Source organism: Vanessa cardui, chromosome 20 (genome assembly GCF_905220365.1).
Source record: "Vanessa cardui chromosome 20, ilVanCard2.1, whole genome shotgun sequence".
NCBI classification, from domain to species: domain Eukaryota; kingdom Metazoa; phylum Arthropoda; class Insecta; order Lepidoptera; family Nymphalidae; genus Vanessa; species Vanessa cardui.
This window is the reverse complement of record NC_061142.1, coordinates 7,895,899-7,922,684: the sequence shown is the minus strand read 5'-3', so window position 1 is coordinate 7,922,684 and position 26,786 is coordinate 7,895,899. Positions and strand designations below refer to the sequence as shown.

At 33.3% G+C, this 26,786-nt stretch overlaps 2 protein-coding genes across 2 annotated transcripts; both read right to left on the bottom strand.

Annotated features, from left to right (window-relative positions):
- Positions 1–1,660: 1,660 nt before the first annotated feature.
- Positions 1,661–3,145, bottom strand: LOC124538557 (zinc finger MYM-type protein 1-like). Its single transcript, XM_047115646.1, has one exon. It carries the CDS (start codon positions 3,143–3,145, stop codon positions 1,661–1,663), a length of 1,485 nt encoding a protein of 494 aa, XP_046971602.1.
- A 284-nt stretch (positions 3,146–3,429) lies between these two features.
- On the bottom strand, positions 3,430–4,214 carry LOC124538556. The gene is made up of 2 exons (XM_047115645.1): positions 3,539–4,214; positions 3,430–3,470 (listed from the first exon to the last, which is right to left on the bottom strand). The coding sequence occupies exons 1-2, from the start codon at positions 4,212–4,214 to the stop codon at positions 3,430–3,432; spliced, it is 717 nt and encodes a 238-aa protein (XP_046971601.1).
- Positions 4,215–26,786: the final 22,572 nt, after the last annotated feature.

The window sequence follows — 26,786 nt, the reverse complement described above, 5'->3', positions numbered from 1 at the left end:
TTAAAATACTCAAAGCTACTGATCATCTTATATTATTGTGACATATAGACACGAAGGATTAATGAAATTAATGAAATAAAAAGTATTGTTAATCGACGAATCATTGAATAGTTAAAAAAAAAAATTTTTTTTGACCATAAATAAAAATAAAAATTACTCTTAAAACTTACTCATATTGTAACAGGTAAAGGACCAAATATTTTCGAGGGTTTGTATTATTGAAGAGTTTATATTGATACTATCTTTATGCTAAATATTATAAATATATTGTCCTATTTTTAAACTGGTTAGTATTCAATTTAGCTACTAGTACTACCTGCTTAAACTAGCCGTACGCACATTATGAAATATTATAGTCTAGCTAGATAATGTAGTTATTTTAAACAATAATATGTTGAATTTACTGACTGTAATAAGTCATTCATGTTTCTGGTAATTAATAGATGCATGATCACATCGAGCACATAGGTAACAAAGCTTATCGTATGCTAGACTTTGCGCTGAGGATAACCAAGGAATGTCAGCATCCATTAACTCAAATAGTTCAGTTCCTATTTGGATTCCTCAATATAAACATCATATTTACAGAATGGAACGCTTACACTGGTTTCTCAAGAATTTAACAACAATTTTTACATCATTGCATACTATAAAACAAGGTCGCTTAGAACTGAAAAAGCTCATCAAAAATTGGTTCTGTAAATTTAAAGATGTAAGCATACAGATGGACGCATCTGTATGCTTAGATCTTTAAATTATATAATACATGGATAACATAGAAATGAAACAATGATAATTTCAGAAGTTTCTAATGTGATGTCATAAATAAGCAAATTCTGTACCATATTTAATATCAGTGTTAAAGCCGTGCGGAGCCGGGGTGGGACGCTAGTTTAATATAATTTATACTTAACCTATGTCAGTTATTTACTGTGCTCAGTGTTATCAAGTTTTTCTACACAAACTATGTAACCGAGTCGCCTTATTTACTTTCTAAATTAAATTTCAAACTTCTACGAAATAGTTATTCTACACATTATAGTTAGTTTTTATGTTTCCGCAACTAAAACTAAAGTGGCCAAAAATAATTTATAAATAGAGTGTCGAATGTTTATACAAATTAGTAAATATTTGTTGGAATAAATTCAATGTAATTAACTAAAAGAAAAAACATTACTGTCATTGTGTTTTAATTTAATTTATTATAAACTCTTTCTTATTTGTATAAGAATATTATTAGCTAAAGAAAATTACTTTAATAAATTTCTTACTAGTATATAGAATAATAATAATAAATAATAACCAGATTTTTTTTCTGGTTTGCTAAAATTAATAAAGAAACAGAATAAAAATGTTACGCCTGACTCAGTGGCGTAGCTAGGGGGGCAAGGGCCCTGGTGCATAATGAGAGAAAAGGGCCCTCCTCCCCTCTTTCCGCGTAGTTTGAACTTATTGATATGAAAATGATTGATCGGGAATAAGAATAGGAAACAGTGGGTTGAATCATCCCTAGTAGGCTAAATCCATACGTCGTCTCTATCAAAATCTTCATGTGTTCAATGGAAGAAAAAGGGAATAAATAAACAACGACGCACATAACAATATAGAATATTTATTAATTAAAAGAAAAAACGATTTTTAAGAGAATTCCCCGCCCGATTTACAATCTCTTGCGCGCTTTAATGTTTGCGAATTCGTCTATAATTTCACTCAATTCCAAGTTTGATGCCGCCTCATTTTCTATTGCAATCAACGATAAATGTCGGAGGCGATCTTGGCCAATGCTGTTTCTTAAATAATTTTTTATAATCTTCAGTTTACTGAAAGATCTTTCTGCTGCCGCGGAAGTAACAGGAATTGTGTGAAACAGTAGCATCGCTGTATACACTTCCGTAAGGTCACATTCGAGCACGCCAAATTTCGTTATAATTTCTTTGCAAAGCTGGCGAATAGACCACGTCTCCATCAATTGAGGGAGGATCAGATGATATACATTAAGAAATTGGAGCGAAAAAGTGGGTCCAATTATATCGCAATATTTCTTCTGAAACTGATCACATTTTTTGAGTAAAATCGTTTCATTCCAGCTGAGCAGATTTTTTGGAATCAGGAAGTCGAACGATTTACAAATTGCACTCATACCAACAAAACGCGCATCTAACTGATTGATTATTATGTCGAGTACACTGTTGAAAATAGTTACTCTAAAGACTTCTTCCTGGTTTTCGAATCGGTGATCAGAAGCCAATTCATCGAAATGCTTTTTAGTTTTTCTTCGTCGCTTTTCTGGGAAGGTAGGATCGATGTCGTATTTTCTCGCGGTTTCGGTGGCCTTGGACTTGAAGGACTCGAAGTCATTTCTGTACTTTTTCAATTTATCCGTTGTTTCGTCCAAAGCGTTACTCGCTTCGTCCAAAACGATATCACGTTTTTGCAAAACTTTGGAAACATAATTGATATTGTTCAATACGCTGTGCATGAATTCACAAAGAAATACAAACTCAAAATTCAGCATTTTTGATTTTATAATCTCTGCTTCACTGCGTTCGTCTTTACTGAAACTCTTCAGCGTTATTTCGGACAATGCTTTGATGATATCGAAAAAACGAAGTTTGACTGCAGTTATTGAATTAACCCTGCTGGACCATCTTGTTGGATTCAATTTTTTCAAAGTTATTTCTGATTCACCGGTGAATTTCGATAAAAGGTCCCAGCGCTTAATGCTGTTTCCAAAGAAGTTAAATAAGTCTTGAATTGTTGCAAAAAACTTCTGAATTTCGACGGAACCTCGAACGGCATCATTTACGACCAAATTCAAATTATGACTGGCGCAATGTACGTACTCTGCGTTTGGCTGAATATCTTTAACTTGTTTTTGCACACCATTATACGCACCACTCATTACACTGGCCCCATCGTAACCTTGCCCAACACACTTTTTAAAATCAAGACCCTTTTCGGAGAACAACGTAGTAACTTGATTTACCAAATCCGCGGCGCTGTGTTTAGTGACTGCGTGGAAACCTAGAAATACCTCTCTTACTTCAATGTCGATTGGTTGTCCATTTTCCGATCTTGATATCACTGCATATCTTACGACAATGCTCAGTTGATCCACTTTTGATATGTCCTGCGTGGTATCCATGATGATGGCAAAAAACGGTGACGCCCTAATTCGATCCAACAAATGATTCTCGAGTTTGGTGCCCAAACACTCGATCATTTCATTTTGAATCGTTGCACTCAGGTATCTTGTTGATCCTAAAAACATGGGGATATTAGAAAACATCAGATTATGAGAACATAAATTATAGACACAGTAAACGAGATAATTTCTTACCTTTGGGCATATCCAAAACTTGACGCAAGATGTGGTCGTATCTAGCGACGAGTTGGACAATTGTGAGAAAATTTCCGTGATTTCCTCCCTCACTCAGATCCTCTCGATGTCCTCTCAAAGCCGAAGAACTCTTCGCAAGAGTGATTATAATATCAAATAATCTGCGAAGAACTTGTCTCCAAAATGATGCTTCTTTGCGAATTTCATCTACAAGTTCTCTGTCAATGGTGGAACTTTTTTGCCACACTTCATATACAGCGCACGCCTCCGTGTGTGCTTTCGAGGAACCATGTTGCTTGATTCTGTCTGATAAATGCCTCCAGTCCCGAAATCCAGTGCACCATGCATTTATTTGCGAAGCGAACAACCAACACGGTTGGCAGTAGGCAGCATCCAGCATTTTGGAGTAACATATCCAAAAACGATCAACTGGACCGTATTGTGACGTAGAAACGTAATACGTTTCTGAAAAGCTCCTATTGTCTTGGTGGGGGTCCTTCGGAAAAGGTCCCGGAGGTTTCAAAGGTCCCTTGTCAAGAATCAGACGTTTTTCGGTATCACTCAGTTTCTTGTTGATGTAATTTCCCAAGTCATTTGAAATTTCGAGAACTTTTGAAGATGTAGAAATTGATGATTCCTCTACTGTAGGTTGCACGGAAGCGTCGAGGTAGTCATTTTCAGCAGGGGCATTGATGGTAGTATTTTGAACGATGACTTCGGCACTTTTGAACGATGTTTCGGCTGTTGAAGGAACTGTAGCAGAAAGCGGTTTCGTAAAAAAGCTATCTAGCTTGGGCAATTTTTTTTTACTTTCTTCTCTTTCTTGTCGTTGTTTCCGCTTTGCGGCACCGCTACGTTCCTTTTTTCGTTCCATAATTTTTAATTGGTAACTATCGAAATTTTAGAAATCCGGAGTACTCACTGAGATTTTCCTATATTGCTTGTTAATGTTTAGTATAGATTACGAGCAAGCTCAACAGAAAAGAACCATAAAACAGCTGGTTTGGTAATAATGTGGTAAAATCAATATTAATTCATAAGAAGATATTATCGTTTCTATAGCAGCTCGTTTGTCAATTTGGACTTGAGTTTAGGAAAACGTTGGTTGTTTTTTATTGCCGATCAGGTTGAGACCTATCATACATTATACGGTTAGCGTTGTGCTGCAACCTGTATCGTGTCAATTGTCATCGGAAATTTTTTTTGCAAAAATGAGTTTTACCAGAATTTGGTGCCGGATGGATGGATCATTTTTACCACTTCAGTTTGAACGCAGTAAGTAGGTACCTGAATCCTCATTGCAGTGAATATGCTCAAAATAATATTTAAAAATATATTTTATAAAATAAATACAATAATAGTAATAAATACAATAGTAGTAATAATTTAATAAATACAATTTATCATTTATTGGATTATTACTTATTGTTAAAGTGCCATTGGTGTGGTTTAATGACATAAAATGAAAACAAAGGCAGCTAAAACCTTTAGAGCTTAATTTTATTTTTGTAGGAAGTATCTTAAGACAAATGAGCCACCTTATGATTAGGAGTCACCATTGTCTATATACTGTATTATTATCGCCATTAAGCTCATAAATCTTGCTTCACTATTATTTACTATAAGTTAATATTATAACCTACTATATAATGCCTACTACTACTACAACTAACAGACTAAAACAATGAGATTTAGGCATATATACATTATATACAATTTTATTACTTTTAATCATTTTAGATACTCTCAAGTCTTGACGCTAAAGTAACAAATAATAATCGTAGGTATCTAACATCGCAAGTGCGGCGCTGACCTTGGAGGCGAATATGTGTTTTTCATACTTAAGTCCCGCGCCAATTTTGCAAAAATATTCTTCAATTAACAGCATATTATGACGACTTGCGTACAATGGCGTGGATTATTGATATTTTATCCAATCCCCTAGCAAAGTTTATTATGAATTAAAGATTTTTTGTTATCTTTATTTTTTGCATTATATTTAATTAGTTTTGTTGTATGTAGGTATATATTTTTGGGTAAGTTTCTACTCAAATACTGACTTACAAAAAAACATTCAAAAACTATGGAGTACAATGCTATTACAAAATATTTTTATCAAGCATCTATAACTGAAATAACGATAACAAACAAACAGCACATGCTTATAGAGGACGCTTGGCGCATGTGTTGAAAATGTTAAACAAGGAGTTTAATCATTGGTGGTGTTGATTTAAATTGAAAAAAAAATAAAAAATTGAAATTGAAAAAAAAAAATTCTTGTGAGCAGGCTCGAGACTCGAGGCTCTTTTTTTTAAATTTTTTGAATTTTAAAATTTTTTTTTTTTTTCATTTTTTTCAAAGCTGAGGCTAGGGGGCCCCCTGAGCTCGAGGGCCCTGGTGCACGGCACCACCTGGCCCTATGATAGCTACGCCACTGGCCTGACTGTATATCGCACTGCCTCCCGCCAAAAGTGAATGAATTTAAAAGCCATCTGACAGCTTGACGTATGGCGTTCGGAAAGTCGCACTAATTCGCCTTAAAATATTATATAGTACGTTCTTGACGTTTGAGTCAGTTTTAATAAATACTTCGTCCGATTTCCTGGAAAATAGTTACTAACTGTTTAATATGTAGTAAAAATTTTGTATTTTTAATTTATAAATTATAATAATTTTTTTATGTTTCTGCATTTAAATATTTTTGAGTGTTTTATTAGAAATTCTGATTGGTCAAGTTTATTATACTCAAACTTAAATTTGTCATATTTGTTCAATTACATCTAGAGTTCTATGCAAGCGTTCCATTTACTAGTACTAGTTTTAAAAATATGATGCTTGTGTTACATGCATTTCGTATTTAAATAATTCGTAATGGCTTCTGGATATCACGACGTGGTCCTTAGTTAATGCGATGTGATCTGACAGGTAAAGGGGGAACAATCATAGTATTTTAAGTGTATACTATTTACATAAAAGTAATTGTTTTGTATAATTAGCTCTATTTTCTTAGTATAATTAAGTGCTAGCTTTAACGGTTTTAATGTTATATAAAATATGGTAAACATCTGTTAAATAATTTAATTTTCAAAAGTCTGATTCTATTAAATTTAAGTCATCACTTACACGATTTTGGAACATTATTTTATTAGTAAGATGCATTTCGAAATTTAAAGCGAATTACTATTTAAGATCTTTTTAACATACTGCATATTATGTCATATATCTCGGGATTATTTACTGCTAAATATAACGCTTGTCATAAAATTTTGATTATATGAATGCGAAGTTTGGGCGAAAAGCGGCTTGTATTTATAAATTCAGTGGCTGATAATCGTAAGTTCATTTATTATTTCATATTTCATTAAATATCAATGAAGACTGCAGATCAAGTCAAATCAAAATTTACTTAATTCAAGATTGTGTAAAAACTTTTGAACTATTATTTTACATAATTGTAACTATAACACGCTATATTATATTATTTTAAATAATAAAAGATGACAATTAATCTATACAATATAAAAGGAGAAAAAAAAAACAATAATTATTAAAAAAAGTAAATTACATGGACTAATTTTTGTTTAATTGCCAGTAATTTGTTTCGTTTTCATTTCCTACCTTTTTTGTCAATCAACAAAAAAAAAACAAACAAAACAAAAAAAAGAGGTTAAATATCAATGTCGTAATATTGATTCAAATTCCAAGTCTACTTGTAGCACGATAAGTGAGGAATAATTAAAATGAAACTATGCAGAACATTACACATTCATAGCCTTATAATAACCGCATGCAATGTACGGAGTAATCCATGCATAATTTTGGTTATTTGTGTTGAATAGGAAATAAACAGAAATGTTTGTTATGCTATTATGACATTTGATATTTAAATTTGTTTTATGTAATTACTAGCTCATGGTAACATTAAAAACCGGTGTAGTGCAAATCGTAATCACAGACGAAGGGTTCCGTATAATATCACAAAAACAAATTTCACTATGAGAATCCCCTTTAAATATTTATTATATTGGCGCAAATATGTACAACATATGTGAAAATTTCTACTGTCATTGAATTCCGCCGTATTTGAAATCGTTAGATTGAATTGGCATAGTATCGATATAAAGCAAAAATTTTAAGCAATTTTCAATTTGCAAAGTAACCTTTAAATTTGAAGTCTAACTGACGTTATTATATATTTTATTCTTTTTTTAAAAAATATGAAAATAGCTACCGTCAATTGTGTATAAAATTGTAGTTTATGGATTCTAATATAAAACATATAATAAAGTTCATTGGGGTTATACAAAATTATAGGGATCATTACAAATAACTTAAAGATGAAGAAATAAAATATTAAAGATGTATTGCTCATTATTTTTTTGTGCCGACCACCTGCGCTGCTATTAATACTGCGACTTATTATATATGTTTATTGTTCCATGTAAATGAACTTTTTATTTACATTTGCAGTGTATTCAAAACAAAGAAATCATAATTGTCTTTTGAATGCCGATAGTTCTTGGTTGAATCTATAGAACATAAAACAGCGAAGCCGCGGGCGACATCTAATATAGTATTAGTAATAAGAAGAATTGAATAGAATATGATGTTTTCGTTAATCGCTGAGCCCGAGATGAATTATGAACACAAATTAAGCACATGCTAATTCAGTGGTACTTGTCTAGTTTTGAACTCGTAATCATCGGTTAAGATGCACGCGTTGTAACCACTGGGCCATCTCAGCTCTATTATTATTAGTATATTTGATAGAAAATAAACGAGTTACACAACTTTCCTAGGCGCAAACAAAAATCGTTCTTTTATGTTTGTTCTTATTTCAACGCAGTATCCCATATCCTTATTGTAACCTGTATCCTTGTTGTACCTGTGAAGCCACATCGGGTAGCTAGTTTTGTAACAACTTTGATTGTAATGCAGAAGGCGGTCTGCATAGTTGATAGTTATTTTGTTTGAATACTTAGTTTGCTTTCTCTACAATTATATTCAAAGTTACTTGTGAATTAATAACATTTAATTAAAAAAAAAAAAAAAAAAAAAATAGAACGGTTAGATCAAACAACATACTTAGTTAATAAATGTTTTGTTGATTACGTTAGTAGGAAAAGATATTTTGACTTCGATACTTTATTTAGACAAGCTAGTTTATATACTATCCATATATCTTTGGCTTGGTACTCAGAATGGTGTTTGGTGCGCCTGAGACGGTTTCTTTTTTTAGGTATGTATCGTATCAAAACCGTGGGATATAGAGAAATATGTTCTAGGAACAGTGACATTTCTCATGTCTGTACGTACGTAGCGTCATCACACTCTACTACACAGTACTAGACTCAGCCTTAAAGCTAGAGCACTTATGGACGAGAATGACGTTCGGCTTGAAGGTGTCTCTTATGAAATCGCATCTCGGCTCAGAACGTAGTCGGTGGGGTAGATCAGTGCCATGATCTGCTATTATGTATGGCGGGTATCGGTTATTGTATTCAGATGACGTTTCGTGATGTTTATATGTAAATCATATCAATCATACATTCGCGATATCGTTCTGAGCTAATATGAGGGAGTACTATGTCTTCTATCAATTTACAAAAGTAAGCCTATATAGAAAAAAAGAAACATTTACATACATCTAGATATACGTTAGATAATAAAAAAATATATATTGTACCCCGATTTAAGCGCGAAACACTTAGTACGCAAAAACACATTCAAATAAACAGATGTTAACTTTCAAATAATAAACAGCTTGTTATTTTATTCCGTCTTCTTTCGTAGAACTTAATCACAACAGCTGTTCTACACAAAGCGTTGCTTTAACCTGACTTACTTTCCACGGCTCGAGAGCCTTAAGCCGCGGAAAGTAAGCCAGTGAGTTATAATAAGACTAGGATGCCTTCGTTAGGGATGGGCTTTAACAATTATTTTTATTTATGTATCCTTAGGGTTTAAGTTGACATCCGTCAAAGATGACGATTTGAAAATGTTTATAAGAGTGAGCACTGCTTTCAAACGTTGTTTATTACTTTCAAATTATTTAAACAAATAAAGTTTATACTTATTATTATAAATACTACTAATTGATATTGAAAGTTAGACAATTGATTGTTAGTGGCGTGTAATGATTTAACTAGCTTCTTTTTAATTTATAATTTCGTGCAAGTCGTTAATAGGCACCCACAAAATTTGTTTGATTGAGATATTTTGATATTGAATCCATAAAATTTATAATCCATGACATTAAGTTCAACGGTCGGCCATCTTTGACGTTTACAGATGCAATTAGTAAGTGTTCCATGTAATAATTTCATGCAGGGGTACGTTAAACTCAATGGAAACTTATACAAAATTAATTATTAATAATATATTAACCGTATTTATTTGGTTTTATTTTTTTTAGCGCGCGAAGCCGGGTTTTTATGTATTAGTTAATAGTTTATTGTATCCTTAATTCGAGAGAATTAATTGTGAAATATAACTCTCCAGATTTTAAACATACTTAGATACTTTTGACAACCCTGAGTTATTTATTAAATAACTTACAAAGCAAATAATAAAAACTGTTGCAACTGTAACGTTTTATGATAAACTAGCGACCCGCCCCGGCTTCGCACGTGTGCAATACTGATACTGTTTCTTTACTATATTGTCCATGTATTATATACAAAAACTTTCCTCTTGAATCACTCTATCTATTAAAAAAAAACCGATCAATATTCGTAGCGTAATTTTAAAGATATAAGCATAAATAGAGACGGTCAGCGGTAAGAAACTTTGTTCTATACTATGCAAAGATAAATGTTTCGTATGTTTTGTGAATTGAACTGATAACAATATTATATATATCTAACGTATAAAAAAAATACTATGTAACAATGATTAGTGAGTGTTTTTCATATACATTCTATTAGCAAAACTATAGTTAAAATGTACAATCGTATCGCTCATATGCTATTTGAGAAAATAAAATTTATTACAGAAACAAATTGGTCGTAGTTCGCTTACAGAGCTTTTATCCCAAAGGACATTCTCAAGTCTCGCAAAAGATAACAATCTTGTTTTAAATTAAGATTATTTCAAGACGAGAGAGATATTTTCACTCTATATAAAATTTTTATCATTCTCTTCACGTTTAACTAGGAAGAGATAACACGTTTTATTGCGGGGATGAAGGTTACTCGTCTTAAACCAACCCCTATGCTGTACTTGATTCAATTTTCTTTATTTATTGATAGTGGATAGAAAATTTTGCCACCTAATGTTCACTCATATGTTCAGTTATATTTATTGGTAATAAATAGAAAGATTTTATTGTAATAAAAATGCCCTCAATATTTTTTATTACGGTATTTCTATCTGGAAAATAGTGTATCGTTTTGACAAATGTTAATCATAATAAATAATATAAATGATTAATAAAAAAATGATTTTAAAGATTTTGTTTTTATCTTTGGTAACTCGAAACGCTGTTATTAACAATCACAAAAACATTTCGGTCCCATTTTAAATCGAGGATGTATTTTCCTCTTAAAATTGCAGATTTTATGATTATTTTTTTGTTTTAATTAAGTATTCAATAGTTCCTAGTATAGAGTTTTTAGTAAGCTAAAATGTCCCAACCTCACAATAAAACATAAAACCAAATAATCACTTTACATAATAAAATTACTTTTAGTATTTAATTTTTTTTTTTTTTTACGATATTGATTTTAACTTTTGTAATAGCAAAAGTTAATTTACGTAGACTGCTTCAATATTATAACTAGATGTTTTATGAAATGCCCGAAGTATAAACATTACCGTTACAATATAAGTTTATATTCGCAGTTTCAATAGAGTAATAGTATTAGGGCGAATGGACGAATGGTGATCCAAAAGTCACGTGTTCGATCGTGATTCCATTGTCGTACCCACTCCTGGTGCAGGTTATACGCTTAATGGAGGGGAAAATAGAAGAATTCCCATTTCTATTTAAGCGCTTGTTTATATCGAAAAATCTAAATCGACTGAACTGTTACTTGATGATCTGACTGCTAACAGGATCGTTAGCTTACTATTTCTACACGCTTTATTCTTACACAGTAGTGTAAGATAGTGTAGTTCTTAGTAATGATATAATGAAATTAAATCTATATTAATATTATAAACTAGCGACCCGCCCCGGCTTCGCACGGGTGCAATACTGATACTAAACATACTACAGAATTTGTTTGCTTACGACATCACATTATAAACTTCTACAATTATGCGTTTTGACATGTGTACCGTATTGTATATACGTATTCATGTCCACGTAGTAGAAAAATTACAAACAGACGACGACGTCCGCGTGGCGTGGGAAATTTGCAAAACGCAACGCAACATACACCCGATCAAGTACCAGTATAAGCTGACCCCCAATTCATATCGACAACCATATCAGAAAGAGCTCAACTTAAGTTGGGCGCCTATATATCCAAAACTTTGTATTATTTGCGTATAAAAAGTACCCTAAGTTACTCCTTAGTACATTACCTACCCGCCAATGAAAGTCCTGTTCAAATCGGCCCAACCGTTCCAGAGATTACCCGGAACAAACAGACAGACAGACAGACAAAAATTCTAGAAATGTGTGTTAATTTAATATTACAAACAGACACTCCGATTTTATTTATTTGTATGGATGTGAAAATGACTCTGTATGTCTGTCAGTTGCTGTTTCACGATCTAACCACTGAACCAAATGTGATGAAATTTGGTATGAAGCAAACTTGAACTCTAAAAAAGGACATTGACATATTTTTTGCCTGACACATGACAACAAACAACATAAAACTCAAGCGAAGACGCTGGCGACTTAGAGTCCATTATAACACTTCTCCTCTGAATTAACGAATAAATTTATATTCATTGAAGATTTGAAGTTCATGGAAAAGGTTTGATTGCAATAGTAGATTGTGACGTTATGACAACTATTTGAAAATAAGAAGTTCTAAAATATTATCTATCAGTTTCTGCACTAGTGTTCATGGTAGCATGCGAAAGCGATCCCGTGGCGCCCACTTAAAAGTCGGTGAGGGTACCGTAGTTTGTGGGTATTTCGGTGTACCGAGGCGCACTCGCCGTCCAGGCCATCGGCGAGTCCCACATTACCCCCCATTCCCATTAACTTGGGATATGGGTGTTTTTTCAGTGAGATAAAAAAGGTTAGTTGTTGTTTGTTGTAGTTTCTACACTACTGAAAGAAAATATGACCTGTCAAAAACGAAGTGACGGTTAGTTGCGCATTTTGACAAACGAATATTGTTCTCGAGGAACGTCCATCATCTTCCATGCGTTAATCTTTGATCGAGTCGTGTCGTTGACACATTAAATACTGATGAAACATGTTTTTTTTTTGCGTTTCTTCAAGGAAATAATTTCGCTTAGTAATATAATTATGTACATATGTCTGTTAGACTATTTGTTTCATCTGGCATGGCTTGCAGTGGTTAGAATGCGGGCGTCTTAACCGATGATTGCGGGTTCAAACCCTGGCAAGCATCACTGAATATTAATGAGCTAAATTTGGGGTTATAATTAATCTCGAGCTCAACGGTGAAGGAAAACATCGAAAAGTTCTGCCACATTTGTATTCCACAAACCCGCATTGGAACAGCGAAGTGGAATATGTTTCAAAACCTTCTCCTTAAAGGGAGAGGTGGCCTTAGCCCAGCAGTGGGATATTTACAGGCTGTTGTTGTTGTTGGTCCACTTTATATTTTGATTTTTTAATTTCTATGATAGGATTATTTTAATTTTGCCTGTTAATATATAAATAAGGCATAAAAGTTTTAGATTTGTTGATTTTTAGAAGGAATTATTGAAATAAAAATGCTCAAAAAGAGTGACTTAGTTTCCTACCAATTCCTCTCGTTAGAATCTGCTTTCCAAAGCGATGGCAGTTTCACATTTAATTTAATAATTTTACATGACGATTCAAAAGTGCTTTTATGACTCGACTTGCATAAAGAATATTTTGATTTGATTCGATTTGTTGAGACAAATGTCAGAAGCAATAATAATAGAATTAATGGTCTTTGTTTCGAGTGAATTGATGCAAAATCATGTAATGAGGCTAATACCGCCTCAGATGGTGTTGAGGTCAGCCGTCAAATGTGATTGATGTTATTTATTGTAATAACAAGTCACTTCTAATCCATGAGTATCTTGTCATAACTACTTTATCACACAATACCTGGCAAAGACCGCATTTATTACGCCTAAAATGTTTTCTAATTAATAATAGAATTTTAATCGTGATGGTTTAGTAGTTATCATTTTTTTTATAGGTAAATATTGGACAACGTCACAAACATTGCTCTGATCCCAATGTAAGTGTTAAAGCACTTGTGTTATGGAAAATCAGAAGTAACGATGTTACCACGAACACCCAGACCCTACACAACATAGAAAAAGAAATGATTTTTTTCTAAATCGACTCGGCCTGGAATCGAACCCGAGACCGGAGTGGCGTACCCACGAAAACCGGTGCACACACTACTCGACCAGCGCTCGGAACATTACAATGAAGCAACGGAAGCAAATACGTAAAAAGCGTCGTTTCGCTTTTGTTTTCAATGTTTCAACGATCTACTTCATTAATTTAATATAAAGTAAAGGAAAACTAATGGATGTGTGTAAGGAAATAAGTTTGAGTCGGCGTCAAACAAAGGCGTGAAATGATGGCAACGGATTGCTTTCATGATGTAAGGTTGTTGAACGTTCATTACACGAACAACAAACGAAACAGAAGTAATTAAAGTATACTACATTTTTCATGCTATAGATTATCGTCAAGAAATATCACGTTGAATTTTATGATATTTTTCTTTTAATTGTATCCTTTGTGTAACAATCATTGTTCGTTGATTGGAAGAAAAGTTGCGGAATTCTTTCGTCTCTATCTATCTATATATAGTTTGAAAAGGAAAAAAACAACGTAAAAGAAAAAAAAAGTGAAAGGTCTCTCAAGTTCTATGAAAACGGTACAGCACGGCCATGAGCGTGACAAACTTTTTACCATTTAGTTTCGGTCGTTAATCTTTCGTTGCTAGTTCCAGCTGTTAACTACGTATTCCGTACAAAAACATCAATAAAAATGTCGACCAAATTAAAAAAAAATAAATACAGTTCATTGCAAAATATAGTTGGTAGGGCTTTGTGTAAGTCCAACTGGGTAGGTACCACCCACTCATCAGATATTCTACCCCCAAAACAACAGTATTTGGTATTGTTGTGTTTCGTTTTAAAGGGTGAGTGAGCCAGCGTACAGGCATAGGGGACATGACATCTTAGTTTCCAAGGTTGGTGGTGCATTGGCGATGAAAGGAATGGTCAATATGTCTTACATCACCACTTACCATCCATCCTGGATGGCCCATATGTTCGTTCGCCAACAATAGCATAAAAAAAACTATAAACCCGGGACAGCATAGAGGACAACTATCCACGATACATGGATATAAGATACAATTTTAATCTTGGAAATAAAAAGTGTTTATATTTGACAGCTGCTTTTTTTGACGCAAAACGGATAATAATACGTTGAGTTGCAGAATAGGAATTGTAATCCAACTGAGTGTAAGTAACCGGGTCTGTTTGACAAAATGTCTTTTTATATGCAAAGAGATATAAATCCAATTGTTACAATAAGATCTTGCTATAAAAAGGATCTTAGCCTTTCTCGAATTTTAAACTAAAAAAGTCATAAATTTTAAAATATATTAAAGTAAACATATTTTAAATTTGTGTAAAAGGCGATTAATTATAATGTACAAAAAACTATAAGAAACATTTTAGAACGGCATTTTAAAAGTGCCGGTTATTTGACTCAATAGATGTTTAGACCAATAAATAAATTTCAACTATTTTATCTTACGCCAAATAGCTACAGATTAAAAATCGATTCATTAAAATATTTAGCAGCACAATTTGTCCTTCTGAAATATTACAAATTATTTATCATTAATCATTCGACGAATGTTAATTTGTCATATCTTGATACACATTTAATATGATCATCATTGTCAGTTTTAGCGCCGAACATTTAAAAAGTAAAGTAAAGTAACAGCCTCTAAATTTCCCACTGCTGGGATAAGGCCTCCTCTTCCATTAAGAAGGGTTTGGAACATATTCCACCACGTTGTTCCCATGCGGGTTGGTGGAATGCACATGTGGCAGAATTTCGATGAAATTAGACACATGCAGGTTTCCTCACGATGTTTTCCTTCACCGCTGAGTACGAGATGAATTATAAAGACAAATTAAGAACATGAATCAGCGGTGCTTGCCAGGGTTTGAACCCGCAATAATCGGTTAAGATGCACGCGTTCTAACCACTGGGTCATCTCAGCTTCGCCGAACATGACTGAGTGGTAATCATAAGTTATGCTGAGGTCAGATATTAGGTACATTAGGGACGACTTAAAAACTTCGGTCACATCTGTGCGACCTACTAAAGTAGAATGAATCTCGATCCCAAATCGCTTCTGAACTCGCACAAGGATTACCACGCAATGAAAATGTCTTAGAAGTGAAAAACTTATGAATCGGTCAATTTATTCATCTTTGTATCAATAATATACAAGCCTGATTGGTAAGTACAAATTTCATACATTACATCGAACTCAGCCTTGGAGTCATAGTTATTTTTAAGCACCATTAATGCTCATTATGAAACAGACTTGGGTGGATTAAACACCACAATCAATAACTGTCAATCTTTTAAAATAACATTATAATACTTTTAAAATGACTAATGCGCCTAATTCTATTATTATTGCTAAATATATTTATCGAGTGGGATTCGACGTATTTATTTTACAATGAGGATCCGTGATGACGTCACGTCCCGTTACGTGTTCCAGCTTCTTGGTTCATTGACGTTTATTGTATACTTTTTAGTCATTCTCCGGGTACTCTTTCACGCACCGATGGTTTTTGTCTGGTTTATGTTTTTTGGCGACACAGTATTGGTGTAGTATACAAATCAAAATCAATGGCTTTGACAACCTTCGTGATCGAGTAGTGTCTACACCTTTTTTCATATTCAAGTGGGCTTTTACAAGCACTTTTGAATCGTCATTTTACAATTAAGTGAAGCTACCACCGGTTCGGAAAGTAGATTCTACCGAGAAGAACCGGCAAGAAACACAGTAGTTACTCTTTTTTAACATTTAAAAAATACAAAATCATGTTAGTTAATACAATTATTTAAATTAATATATCCTGCCTGGAAGTCAACAGGTAGGTTCGATTCCCGGCCGAGTCGATGTAGAAAATTCGATTCCTATGTTGTCTTGGATATGTTCCTAGCCCAGACGGTGTTGTGGTCTCGTCATTACTTCTGATTTTCTATAACACAAGTGCTTTTGCTACTTATATTAGGATTTGGGTAATGTATGTGATGTTGTCCAATATTATATTTATTTTAGTTTTTTGGTATTTGCTTGTTCAGAGCAAACTTCCGACCTTTCAGCATGTAACGTTGCGTCACATTGAAGTTATTATGTTGTGTTAGTGTTTAAGTTCCGTATTGAAAATTGATTTTTGTGATCGTTTGTTTTTGTTGTTAAGTTAGGAACTTTAATGTTCATAGTGTTATTGAAACATCTGTGCTATACGATTACTTTAAGATTTATAGCTGAAATTATTATTTGGGTCTAAGGAACATTACTAAATAGAGACGCTGTTAGACAAAAACGATGGATAAAAAGAATTAAAATTCTGAGTAGTAATCTTTATGGTCAACTGCCATCAAATTATACGCACATCGCGAAATACTAAAATTTTCAAGAATAAAGCGACATTAAAATTTAAGAATAAGAAGAAATACGGACTTGTAAATTTTATTAAAAATAAAATAAAAATATTTCTATGAAAAATACTTTATCCCATTTTTTAGCCCATTTGCCTCATCTATGTGATGAGGCAAATAGGCTATCTGATGGTTAGTGGTCACCACCATATCCATAGACATTGCCATTGTAAGAAACAGTAATCATTCTTACATCGTCACTGTACCATCAAATTCGGAAGCCTTGAGCCCTGGGCTCTTCAAATCGGAAACCAAAACTACTAACATTGCTTCTTAGCGGTAAAACAGATGAGAGGGTAACCTACCCAGACAGGCTAAACTATTGATGAGTATGCTAATACCGTTAAAGTAAAGGACCGTATGGGCCAATTAATTAATCGTAAAAAAAACATGCATTAATTTACGACCCGGAACAAAATGATTCGTCAATCACTCACAGTGAGCCGTTATACAGAATATTGGTACTCATAATCGTTAAACTGTAAAACAAAAAATAAACCTCAGAATCATATACAATTTAAGCGTAGCGGTTTTTATACTCTTGAATGTTGGGTGAACATTACACGTATAGGCTCTTCTATAATATCTATATCTATATTTATATTATAATTGTGAAAGTACCTCTGTCAGTCTGACTGTGTGTCACTTTCACGACCAAACCGCTGAACCAAATATCATGAAATTTGGTATGAATTAAACTTGAACTCCAAGAAAGGACATGCAATTTTTGTCTAGCACATGGGCCACTTAAACGCGAGCGAATCCGCGGGCAACTACCAGTACAGTATAGATCTTTGAGTAACTCTTCGAATATCTTCATGAAGTAATATTCGAAACAAAGATTTATGATAACCTTTCATAATGTTGTCTTAAATTTTTGCGATTATTACACATTGAAATAAAACTAGTTTTAACGGATTTGAATCGCGTATATTAATTATTTTTAATATCCTGACGTTTCGAGCAATTTACAGCGTTCGTGATCACGGGTAGACTGAGGTGACATTTGTTTATTTGATGTACAAAATATTTTCAACTACCGCCAACGATTTCTTAATATAACTAAATATAACGCAGTAAAGTGCTCGAAACTTCGGGATGTTAAAAATTATTAATATACGCGATTCAAATCCGTTAAAACTAGTTTTATTTCAATAACCTTTCATATTAGGTAATTTGATAGGCTAATTAAGGCGGCTATCATGGTATGGACACGTAATGCGGAGGAATGAGGAAAACATTGTGAGGAAGGCCTTGAGCATGGATGTGGATGGATATAGATGTAGAGGACGACCAAGGAAACGATGGATGGATTGTGTGAAAGACGATATGGCTAGAAATAATGTTACATGTGAGATGACGTCTGACAGAGAAGTATGGAAGGAGAAGACATGCTGTGCCGACCCCAAATAAAATTGGGATAAGGGCAGGAGAATGATGAATGATGATTAGGTAATCTGATAAAATTAATACGTTTTCTGCAAGTAATTGATTTTACTATGTTTTTCAAGCCGTAATAATCATAAAAACATTTATATAATAATAAGTCTCTAAAGAATATTAATTCAAGCCAATATCGTTTATGATTATGAAAAAATAACGTGAGTGAAACTCAATGTGCGTGATGGGATAAAATAATAATTACACAGATAACTTTGGCATCAGATACGCGTTTACCTTGTAAATTTCAAATATTCAAACTTGAAATTTTACTCGTACTTCAAAAAATATATTTCAATAAACAGGTATTTATTTTTTTAGATTTTCGTGACAACAAAGCGATTGCTCTAAGCTACGTATGTAAAATAATAATATACCTATATTGGACAACATCACATACATTCATCTAATCCCAATGTAAGTTACCAAAGCACTTCTGTTATGGAAAATCAGAAGTAACGACGGTACCACAAACACCCAGACCCAATACAACATAGAAAACTAACGACCTTTTTATACATCGGCTCAGCCGGGAATCGAACCCGCGACCTCAGAGTGGCGTACCTATGAAAACCGGTGTACACACTACTCGACCACTTAGGTCGTCGTATGTGTGTTATAAACACGTACACACACATACAAATCGCGACTTACTGATAAAAAATCATCCGTCAAAATATGTTGTTAAAATTCTAATAAATAAAGTATTTATGATAAATATTTATGAGTGATGATAATATATGAGTGATAATAAAGACAAATTAATACTTTATAAATATAAAAAGATGAATGAAATTTCATAATTAGTAATCCTTTTCACGCCAATTATTTTGTCACCTCAACTGTTTTAGTAGAAAAAATATTCGATTGCGCAAAATTGGTGAATCAAGAAGCGAAACAGAGATTGTTCACGAACGGCTGGCACTCGATACGCACAATATGCAGTTCGAGTGTTTTTGCCTCCAATATTGAGGTTACATTTCGAAATCACTATTTGTTATGAAAAGGTCAAACATCAGTGGCGTTGGGACATTCAAATTTCTATGATACGAAATATTAAACTCTTCCTGTGGAATGATTCTTAAATTATGTTTTGATAACTTTGCAATACTTAAGATTGTCATCAAAAATTACATACAATGATGCAATTTTATTATTTTAGTCAATTACTAAATCTATTAAAAATATGAGACAACACATGTTATTCTAATTTCACTTTTTCATTATGTAGGCATGTTTCAAAATGTATGTTAACCGGAGACGGCTATTTATTTTAGCTTACATTTATTTCGTTTTTCGATGCTATTCAAAATCAAATTAAAATCAAAATATACTTTATTCAAATAGGCTTTTACGAGCACTTTTGAATCGTCATTTAACAGGTTTAGAAACCGGCAAGAACTTCAGTAGTTACTCTTTTGCAACATTTAAAAACACAGTCATGATAGTTGAATACAATGATATGTGTATGTAATATATCCTGCCTGGAAGTCAACAAGTATTAATTCTTTAACTTGTATTGAATAACACGCCTTCTTTACAAATGTATATTTTACAAAAGATTTGAATTTGTGAAACCGCAACATTCAAAATATCTAAAACGTGTACTACTGGACTATCTGGTGGTGACGAAGCTTTATTCCAGCGTTTAATAATTCATAGTGAAGACTCTTAAGTCGAACCGCAAAGTCCTTTACAAATTAGTCAACCTTAGTTAGCATATTGTTAAGAAGTGTTAAGTAAATTAATAATAATATCATGAATAACTCGATGGTGTAGTAACTACACTTAAGGCAACAGATACCGAGGTCTTGGAGTCCGATAAAGTAATTTGGAGTTTTTTGTTGAAAAAATATCAGGAGTCTATGTTTACATGATCACTTAAAAATAAAAACATTAAAAGCTTGTAAATTGCCCACTGCTGGAAAAATCCTCCTCTCCCTTTTAGTAGAAGGTATATTCCACCTTGCTGCTCCAATGCGGGTTGGTCTCCACACATGTGCCAGAATTTCCTTACATTTACACGATAGTTTTTCTTCACTGCAAAGTACTTAATGAATTATAAATACCAAATAAGCACATGAAAAGCCAGTTGTGCTTGTCTGGGTTTGAACTCGCAACCATCGGTTAAAATGCACGCCTTCGAACTACTAGGCCATCTGGGCTCTTATGGGTACCGCCGTGCCCTATAATATATATCTTGCGTAGTTGGGTCTCCCCAGAGATTGACCGCTATACCCGAAATCGGTCTTGATGACGTCAACATCAATTATATCAATTTTTTATATTTTTAGTACTCTTTAGAAATAACTGCGCGAGTAAGTAATAGGCTGTATGTCCCACTACTGATAGGGGCTCATTTTCTTTTTAGGAAAAAATATAGAGCTTATTCAATAGTGCGAGTTGATGGATACAGAAGTGGCAGCATTTCTTCCGGCATATGCAAGTTTCTTCTTAATGATTTTCTTTTTAGAATGAATATCAAATAATTATAAACACTAATTACTTGAAAATTCAATAGTGCTTGTGTTTAAAGCCGTAATATTAGTTTATGTACCACAGCCATCTTGGCTGTAGTTTATACTCTTTAAGTTGTATGTATGTTGTTATTTAAGTTTTTCTTTATTAACTTAAAGCGGGTACACAAAGTTCGACTTTGATTCAACAAAAATATTAATTCAACAAAACTTATACTGAAAAAAGTATACAGTAAAAGTTTTCTTAAATAACAAGCTTAGCTAATAACAAGCTTAATTTAATTATTTATTAGCTGATTTTATTTGATACTTTTTAAAAAAAAAAATGTTGTTGTATTTTTGACAAATTTTGAAAAAAGCTAAAAAACGTGATAACTCAAAAATGGTTCACTTTTGGATGATGCATATGGGGGTTAAAATTTTTGCAAATAGTCACCCCTATCACCTCCTAATGGAATACGTCGAATTACCAATAACCCTGTATATGTATACAACGTGGAGTGACCGACAAGCCATTTTACCCCCTCGAGGGTTGAATTAAAAAAATCCTTCCTCAAGACTGATTATTTTCATACCAAATTTCATCTAATTGGGTTCAGCGATTTAAGCCTGAAGAGGTTACCGACAGAGTTACTTTCGTGTTTATAATATAAGTAAAGATTAAAACCATTATAAAGTTAAAAAAAAATCTATATTAATAATATTGTAAATGTGAAAGTAGCTCTGTTTATATGTTTGTCTGCCGCTATCTTACGATCAAACCGATGAACCGAATTTGATATGGTATGGAGCTCCAAGAAAGGACATAGGCTACTTTTTTTCCTAACATATGACAACCTACGCCCTTAAACGAAAGCGAAACCGCGTGCGATCACAAGTATAAACGAACGCAAAATATGAAATTATGTCAAAAACATTGTTCATTTATCTTAATCCTATTTACGGGGGGCTATATTTTATAAGAATTATTATTAATGAACGCATGAAGAAAGATTTGTGTGACTACCAGCCGCTTGCCTTACGCCGACCCTCTTTAGGTTTAAGCGCTCAAATGCTAAAAGGTATTGATAGATGTGCTTAACAAAAAATCCCTTAGTTGGGTCTTTAAGCTGCTCTTAAAACCCACGATTTAAGATGCGATTGCTCGATAATTCTACTCTGACAAAATCACACTGCATAGTACTTATCTTTTAAAATCAAAATATACTTTATTCAAGTAGGTTTTTACAAGCGCTTTTGAATTGTCATTTAACAGACTATATTAAGTGTAACTACCACCGGTTTGGAATCCAGATTATAATGAGAAAACCCGGCAAGAAACTCAATACTCTCATCAACATTTAAAAATGTAAAGTTACGTGAGTTAAATGTAATTTTATATTTGATTATTTATATGCAGGCTATTAAACTGATTTGAAGTTAGTCAAATGTCCGAGGACTTTAAAAGGAAAAATAAAAGTATCCTGTAAATATTCCACTGCTAGGCTCTTCTCCCTTTTGAGGAGAAGGTTTGAAGCTTATTGAAGCTTATCACGGCGCTCCAATGAGGGTTGGTGGATAAACAACAACAACAACAACCTGTAAATTCCCACTGCTGGGCTAAAGGCCTCCTGTCCCTTTGAGGAGAAGGTTTGGAACATATTCCACCACGCTGTTCCAATGGGGGTTGGTGGAATACACATGTGGTACATGTACACATTCACCGCTGAGCACGAGATAAATTATAAAGACAAATTAAGCACATGAATCAGCGGTGCTTGCCTGGGTTTGAACCCGCAACAATCGGTTAAGATGCACGCCTTCTAACCGCTGGGCGATCTCGGGTGAGCTATAAAATGTCTATAAAGATACACTCAACGCTTTCCCAGTTGCGGTGAGTTACGACTTGGCCTTTTACATGTCTCTATCTACCTTATTATAATAACATATAGTTCGTCATAAACAGGTTACCTTACGTCACGATGAAGGCGTTGGACACATTTAACCTGGAGCAACTTTATGAGGCAAAAAATATCCACATGTTTGAATATTTTCAAAGACCCCAACAGAGGCGTTTCGGTCGTGCTGTATATGCCCTTAAAATAAAAACCGTATTGATGTAACATACATTTTCGACACAGTGCCTGCAGCGACTTTGTATTCCGTTGCTTTTTAACTTCTGAGCCACGACGATCCATTAGATAAGCAAATGTATTAAATTTCGCTTGGCCCTCGTAACACCGGGTCACTGGTTATTCAATTAAATTAGCGACGTTATGATCTTTTATATATTTATTATGTAACATTATTAAAAGCCGAGATGGCCCTGTGATTAGTACGCGTGCATCTTAATCAATGATAGTGAGTTCAATACCTTCGCAAGCAAGCGCGACAAATTTTCATGTGCTTATAATAATAATTCATCTTGAGCCCGGTGTGTCTAATTTCATAGAAATTCTGCTACATGAATCCACCAACCCGTACTGGAGCAGATTGGTGGAATATGCTCCTAACTTTCTCCTCAAAGGGAGAGGAGGCCTTAGCCCAGGAGACTCTAAACTTACAGGCTGTTACTAAACTACTACTACTATATTATTATTAATACTGAATAAATGGGATATTATAATCGCCAAATGAAAAGAAAATACATATTGTGGGAGATATACGTATAAAATACATATAAAAGTTTAAAGTTTTTATAAAGTAAGGGTACGTACGTACCAGTATGTATATACACTGTACGCTTATAGACAAAATCTAACAGTCAAAGCTTAACTCCTTATTCCATCATGACTGGTATAAGTTACTTTACTCCAAATATGATCAATACTTTCTTAACATAATTTGCTGGGGCTAACTAAAACAAAGTAAAAATGTGAATATTATAGTACATACTACTTTTGGTCCGCGACTCACATTTTATGGGTTTATCAGTTAAAGCGGTGAGGGAGTTAAGTATAAAAAAACCTACATCCTCGGGGTATACAAAATATACCTATTTGTGCATAACTCATAATAAAAAGAAACAATGTTGATACTTTATTAATGTTTTTGGGACCAAATTACTTTTGATAATCGAATTGATTTGAGCTGAGATGGCCCATCGAAATTCTGCACATGTGTATTCCACCAACCCGCATTGGAACAGCGCAGGTGGAAAATGTTCCAAACCCTCTCCTTAATGGAAGAGGAGGCCTTATCCCAGCAGTGGGAAATTTACAGCCTGTGCTTTACTTTTTACATGTTTAATCGGATTTATCAAGAACAAGAAGATTGTTTTTGATGTTTCCGAAGCATAAATATAAATTGTGAACTATACATACATGTTTTTTTCTTATAATATGATTAAATCAAATAAAATAACAAACTATAATCAATTTCCAAGCTAAGAAGACGGATTCGAGTGACCTTGTAGTGAGTGGTGACCATTAATCATGGTCATTGTTGAACTTTGAGAATAACGTGTTGTCTTTGATTACCAGTTGTTATGCCTGTCATATTGGTATTTCAGAAAATATATCTTCTTGTAGCGTAGTCATACAAAAATCCTTAGGTGGTTCTTATTCAGAAATAGAAAATTCAAATCATGTTAGTTAAATTATTCTTATACAAGCTTCTACTAATGTGCTTTGTACCCGTGCGTGTTTGTGTGTGTGTTGGAGGGGAGAGGGGGCCTATGATTGCATAGGATATGATATGATTGCATTATTAGATGTTCGGTCTATATATTATTCAGTGTCTAATCCAAATTTCATTCAAATGCATCCAGTCGTTTTTGGGTGACTGAGTAACAAATGTCCAAGCTGTCAAATTAACCATATTATGATACTATTCATATGAGAATTATTAATAAAAACGAAGTTTTGAAGATACTTCGCCTTTACTAACTAGATTTTTATAACTTTCAAAACCTATGGCAGGTTATGTTTTGATTCAATTTCATTTAAAACTGACAACGTCTGTTCGCACGTTTTACATTTTTTTTTCTTTTTTTCGCTCTCGAAAATAAATTATTCGTTAAATGGTAACTATTCCAATTAATAATCCTCTTTAATTTTCTGCACATTTACCTTTGGAGATATTCAAAATAAGACAATGACCGATCTTATCGTCCCATAATCACTGGGTCAAAAATCGGCTTGCACTATTAATATATATTATTAGGGCTTTAAATAGATACATATATAAGTTACCGTATAAATAATTATCTCATGAAATGGTAGCACGAATGCTAGCAGCATTTCCGTGGAACCGTAAATCCAAAACTAACTCTTCTGAAATGTAATAATGATATGATTTTATATATTAGACTATGTCTCTACGGAATATTAACAGAAACTCAGTTACTTGTAATATGCTAGTTTGCCTTATTAAAAAGATGAACGTATCAAAACATTTTCATAAAAGTTAGTATACACTAGGAATTCAGGTCGACGGGAAACTTAATTGTCATATAGAAAATACACCCATTCCTTTGAAAACTTGTAAAGAGCTCCGGGAACATCTAGAGGTTCTCGAGAAGTTACAGAACTTGTTAAAATAACCTAATGAATGTGATTTTATGTATTCTAATAGTATTCATATCTTTCAGGTCAACTTTGAAGTCTGTGAAAAGCTGTCGCTAACGAGTGAGTCAATCAATTTTCACTTCTATCGATAGTGGTAAGTTGTGGGCGTGCCACTAAAAGCAATCCATTTTCTGTAGACATTCATAAATCACAACGACACTATATAATTATTGTCCTTTTTGATTTGGGTAACTTGTATAAAGTAAACAGTCCGTAAACATTCCTTGGCTAAGATATTTTTTGTTCTTTCTTGTACTTGGTGAACATCTTGAGAATCAAATCATGTCTATAAAATAATCTTTTTTAAATATGCATTTGATTACTAATTCAAATAACATTCAGATGGTATAGTGGATAGCCTCTAAGACCATTTTTTATTTTTCATCAAACTTTGCTCCTTTAGGGTAGGATATATAGTTGAAACAACAAGTTACATTAGATATTGGCAGTACAAAACGTAAACCACTATGCCACATCCTTCTTCATCCACTCTTTTGGTTTAGTCGTAACTTCTTTAAGATTTTAAAATATTTTTCACAACAAGTTGTAACTTGAGGTTTTTATTTGAGACTTGTTTTAAAGAATTAATGTATTCATCGTGAACCATGTCTAAATGCGGCCAGTGGTTGCAGAGTTCTTTGACCACGTTTGCCGAATATTCTCGGCCATTTTCGCTCTGAAGGATGCAAGTTGCCAAAAGTCATTATTTCTGAAAGAACTTTCACCACAACTTTGGTTTCGGTTTCTGTGCTTTTAGTGGACGAATTCGAATAAACCTTGTAAGTAAATCTTGATTTATCAAAGTATATTTTTCATCAGCTATTGACTGGGTATGAAATAAATCAACTTAGTATATAAATTATCTTTGTTAACTTATATCGTTTATTAGCTTGTGAAATTAAATATTTATTGATGAAAATAACGATTATTTGTCTCATAATGTTTTTATAATTAAGTTTAGTTCTGTTCCTATTCTGTTTCTACCTTTAAATCTTTAGTGAGAATCGTGCAGTACTTGAAACATTGATTCAGTTTATTGGTGTTTTATTGCCCAATTTACCCTAAGCCTATTTAACTTTTTGTATTATATTTTAATATATTAAATTTTATGGATTTGTTCTTGTTTTTGC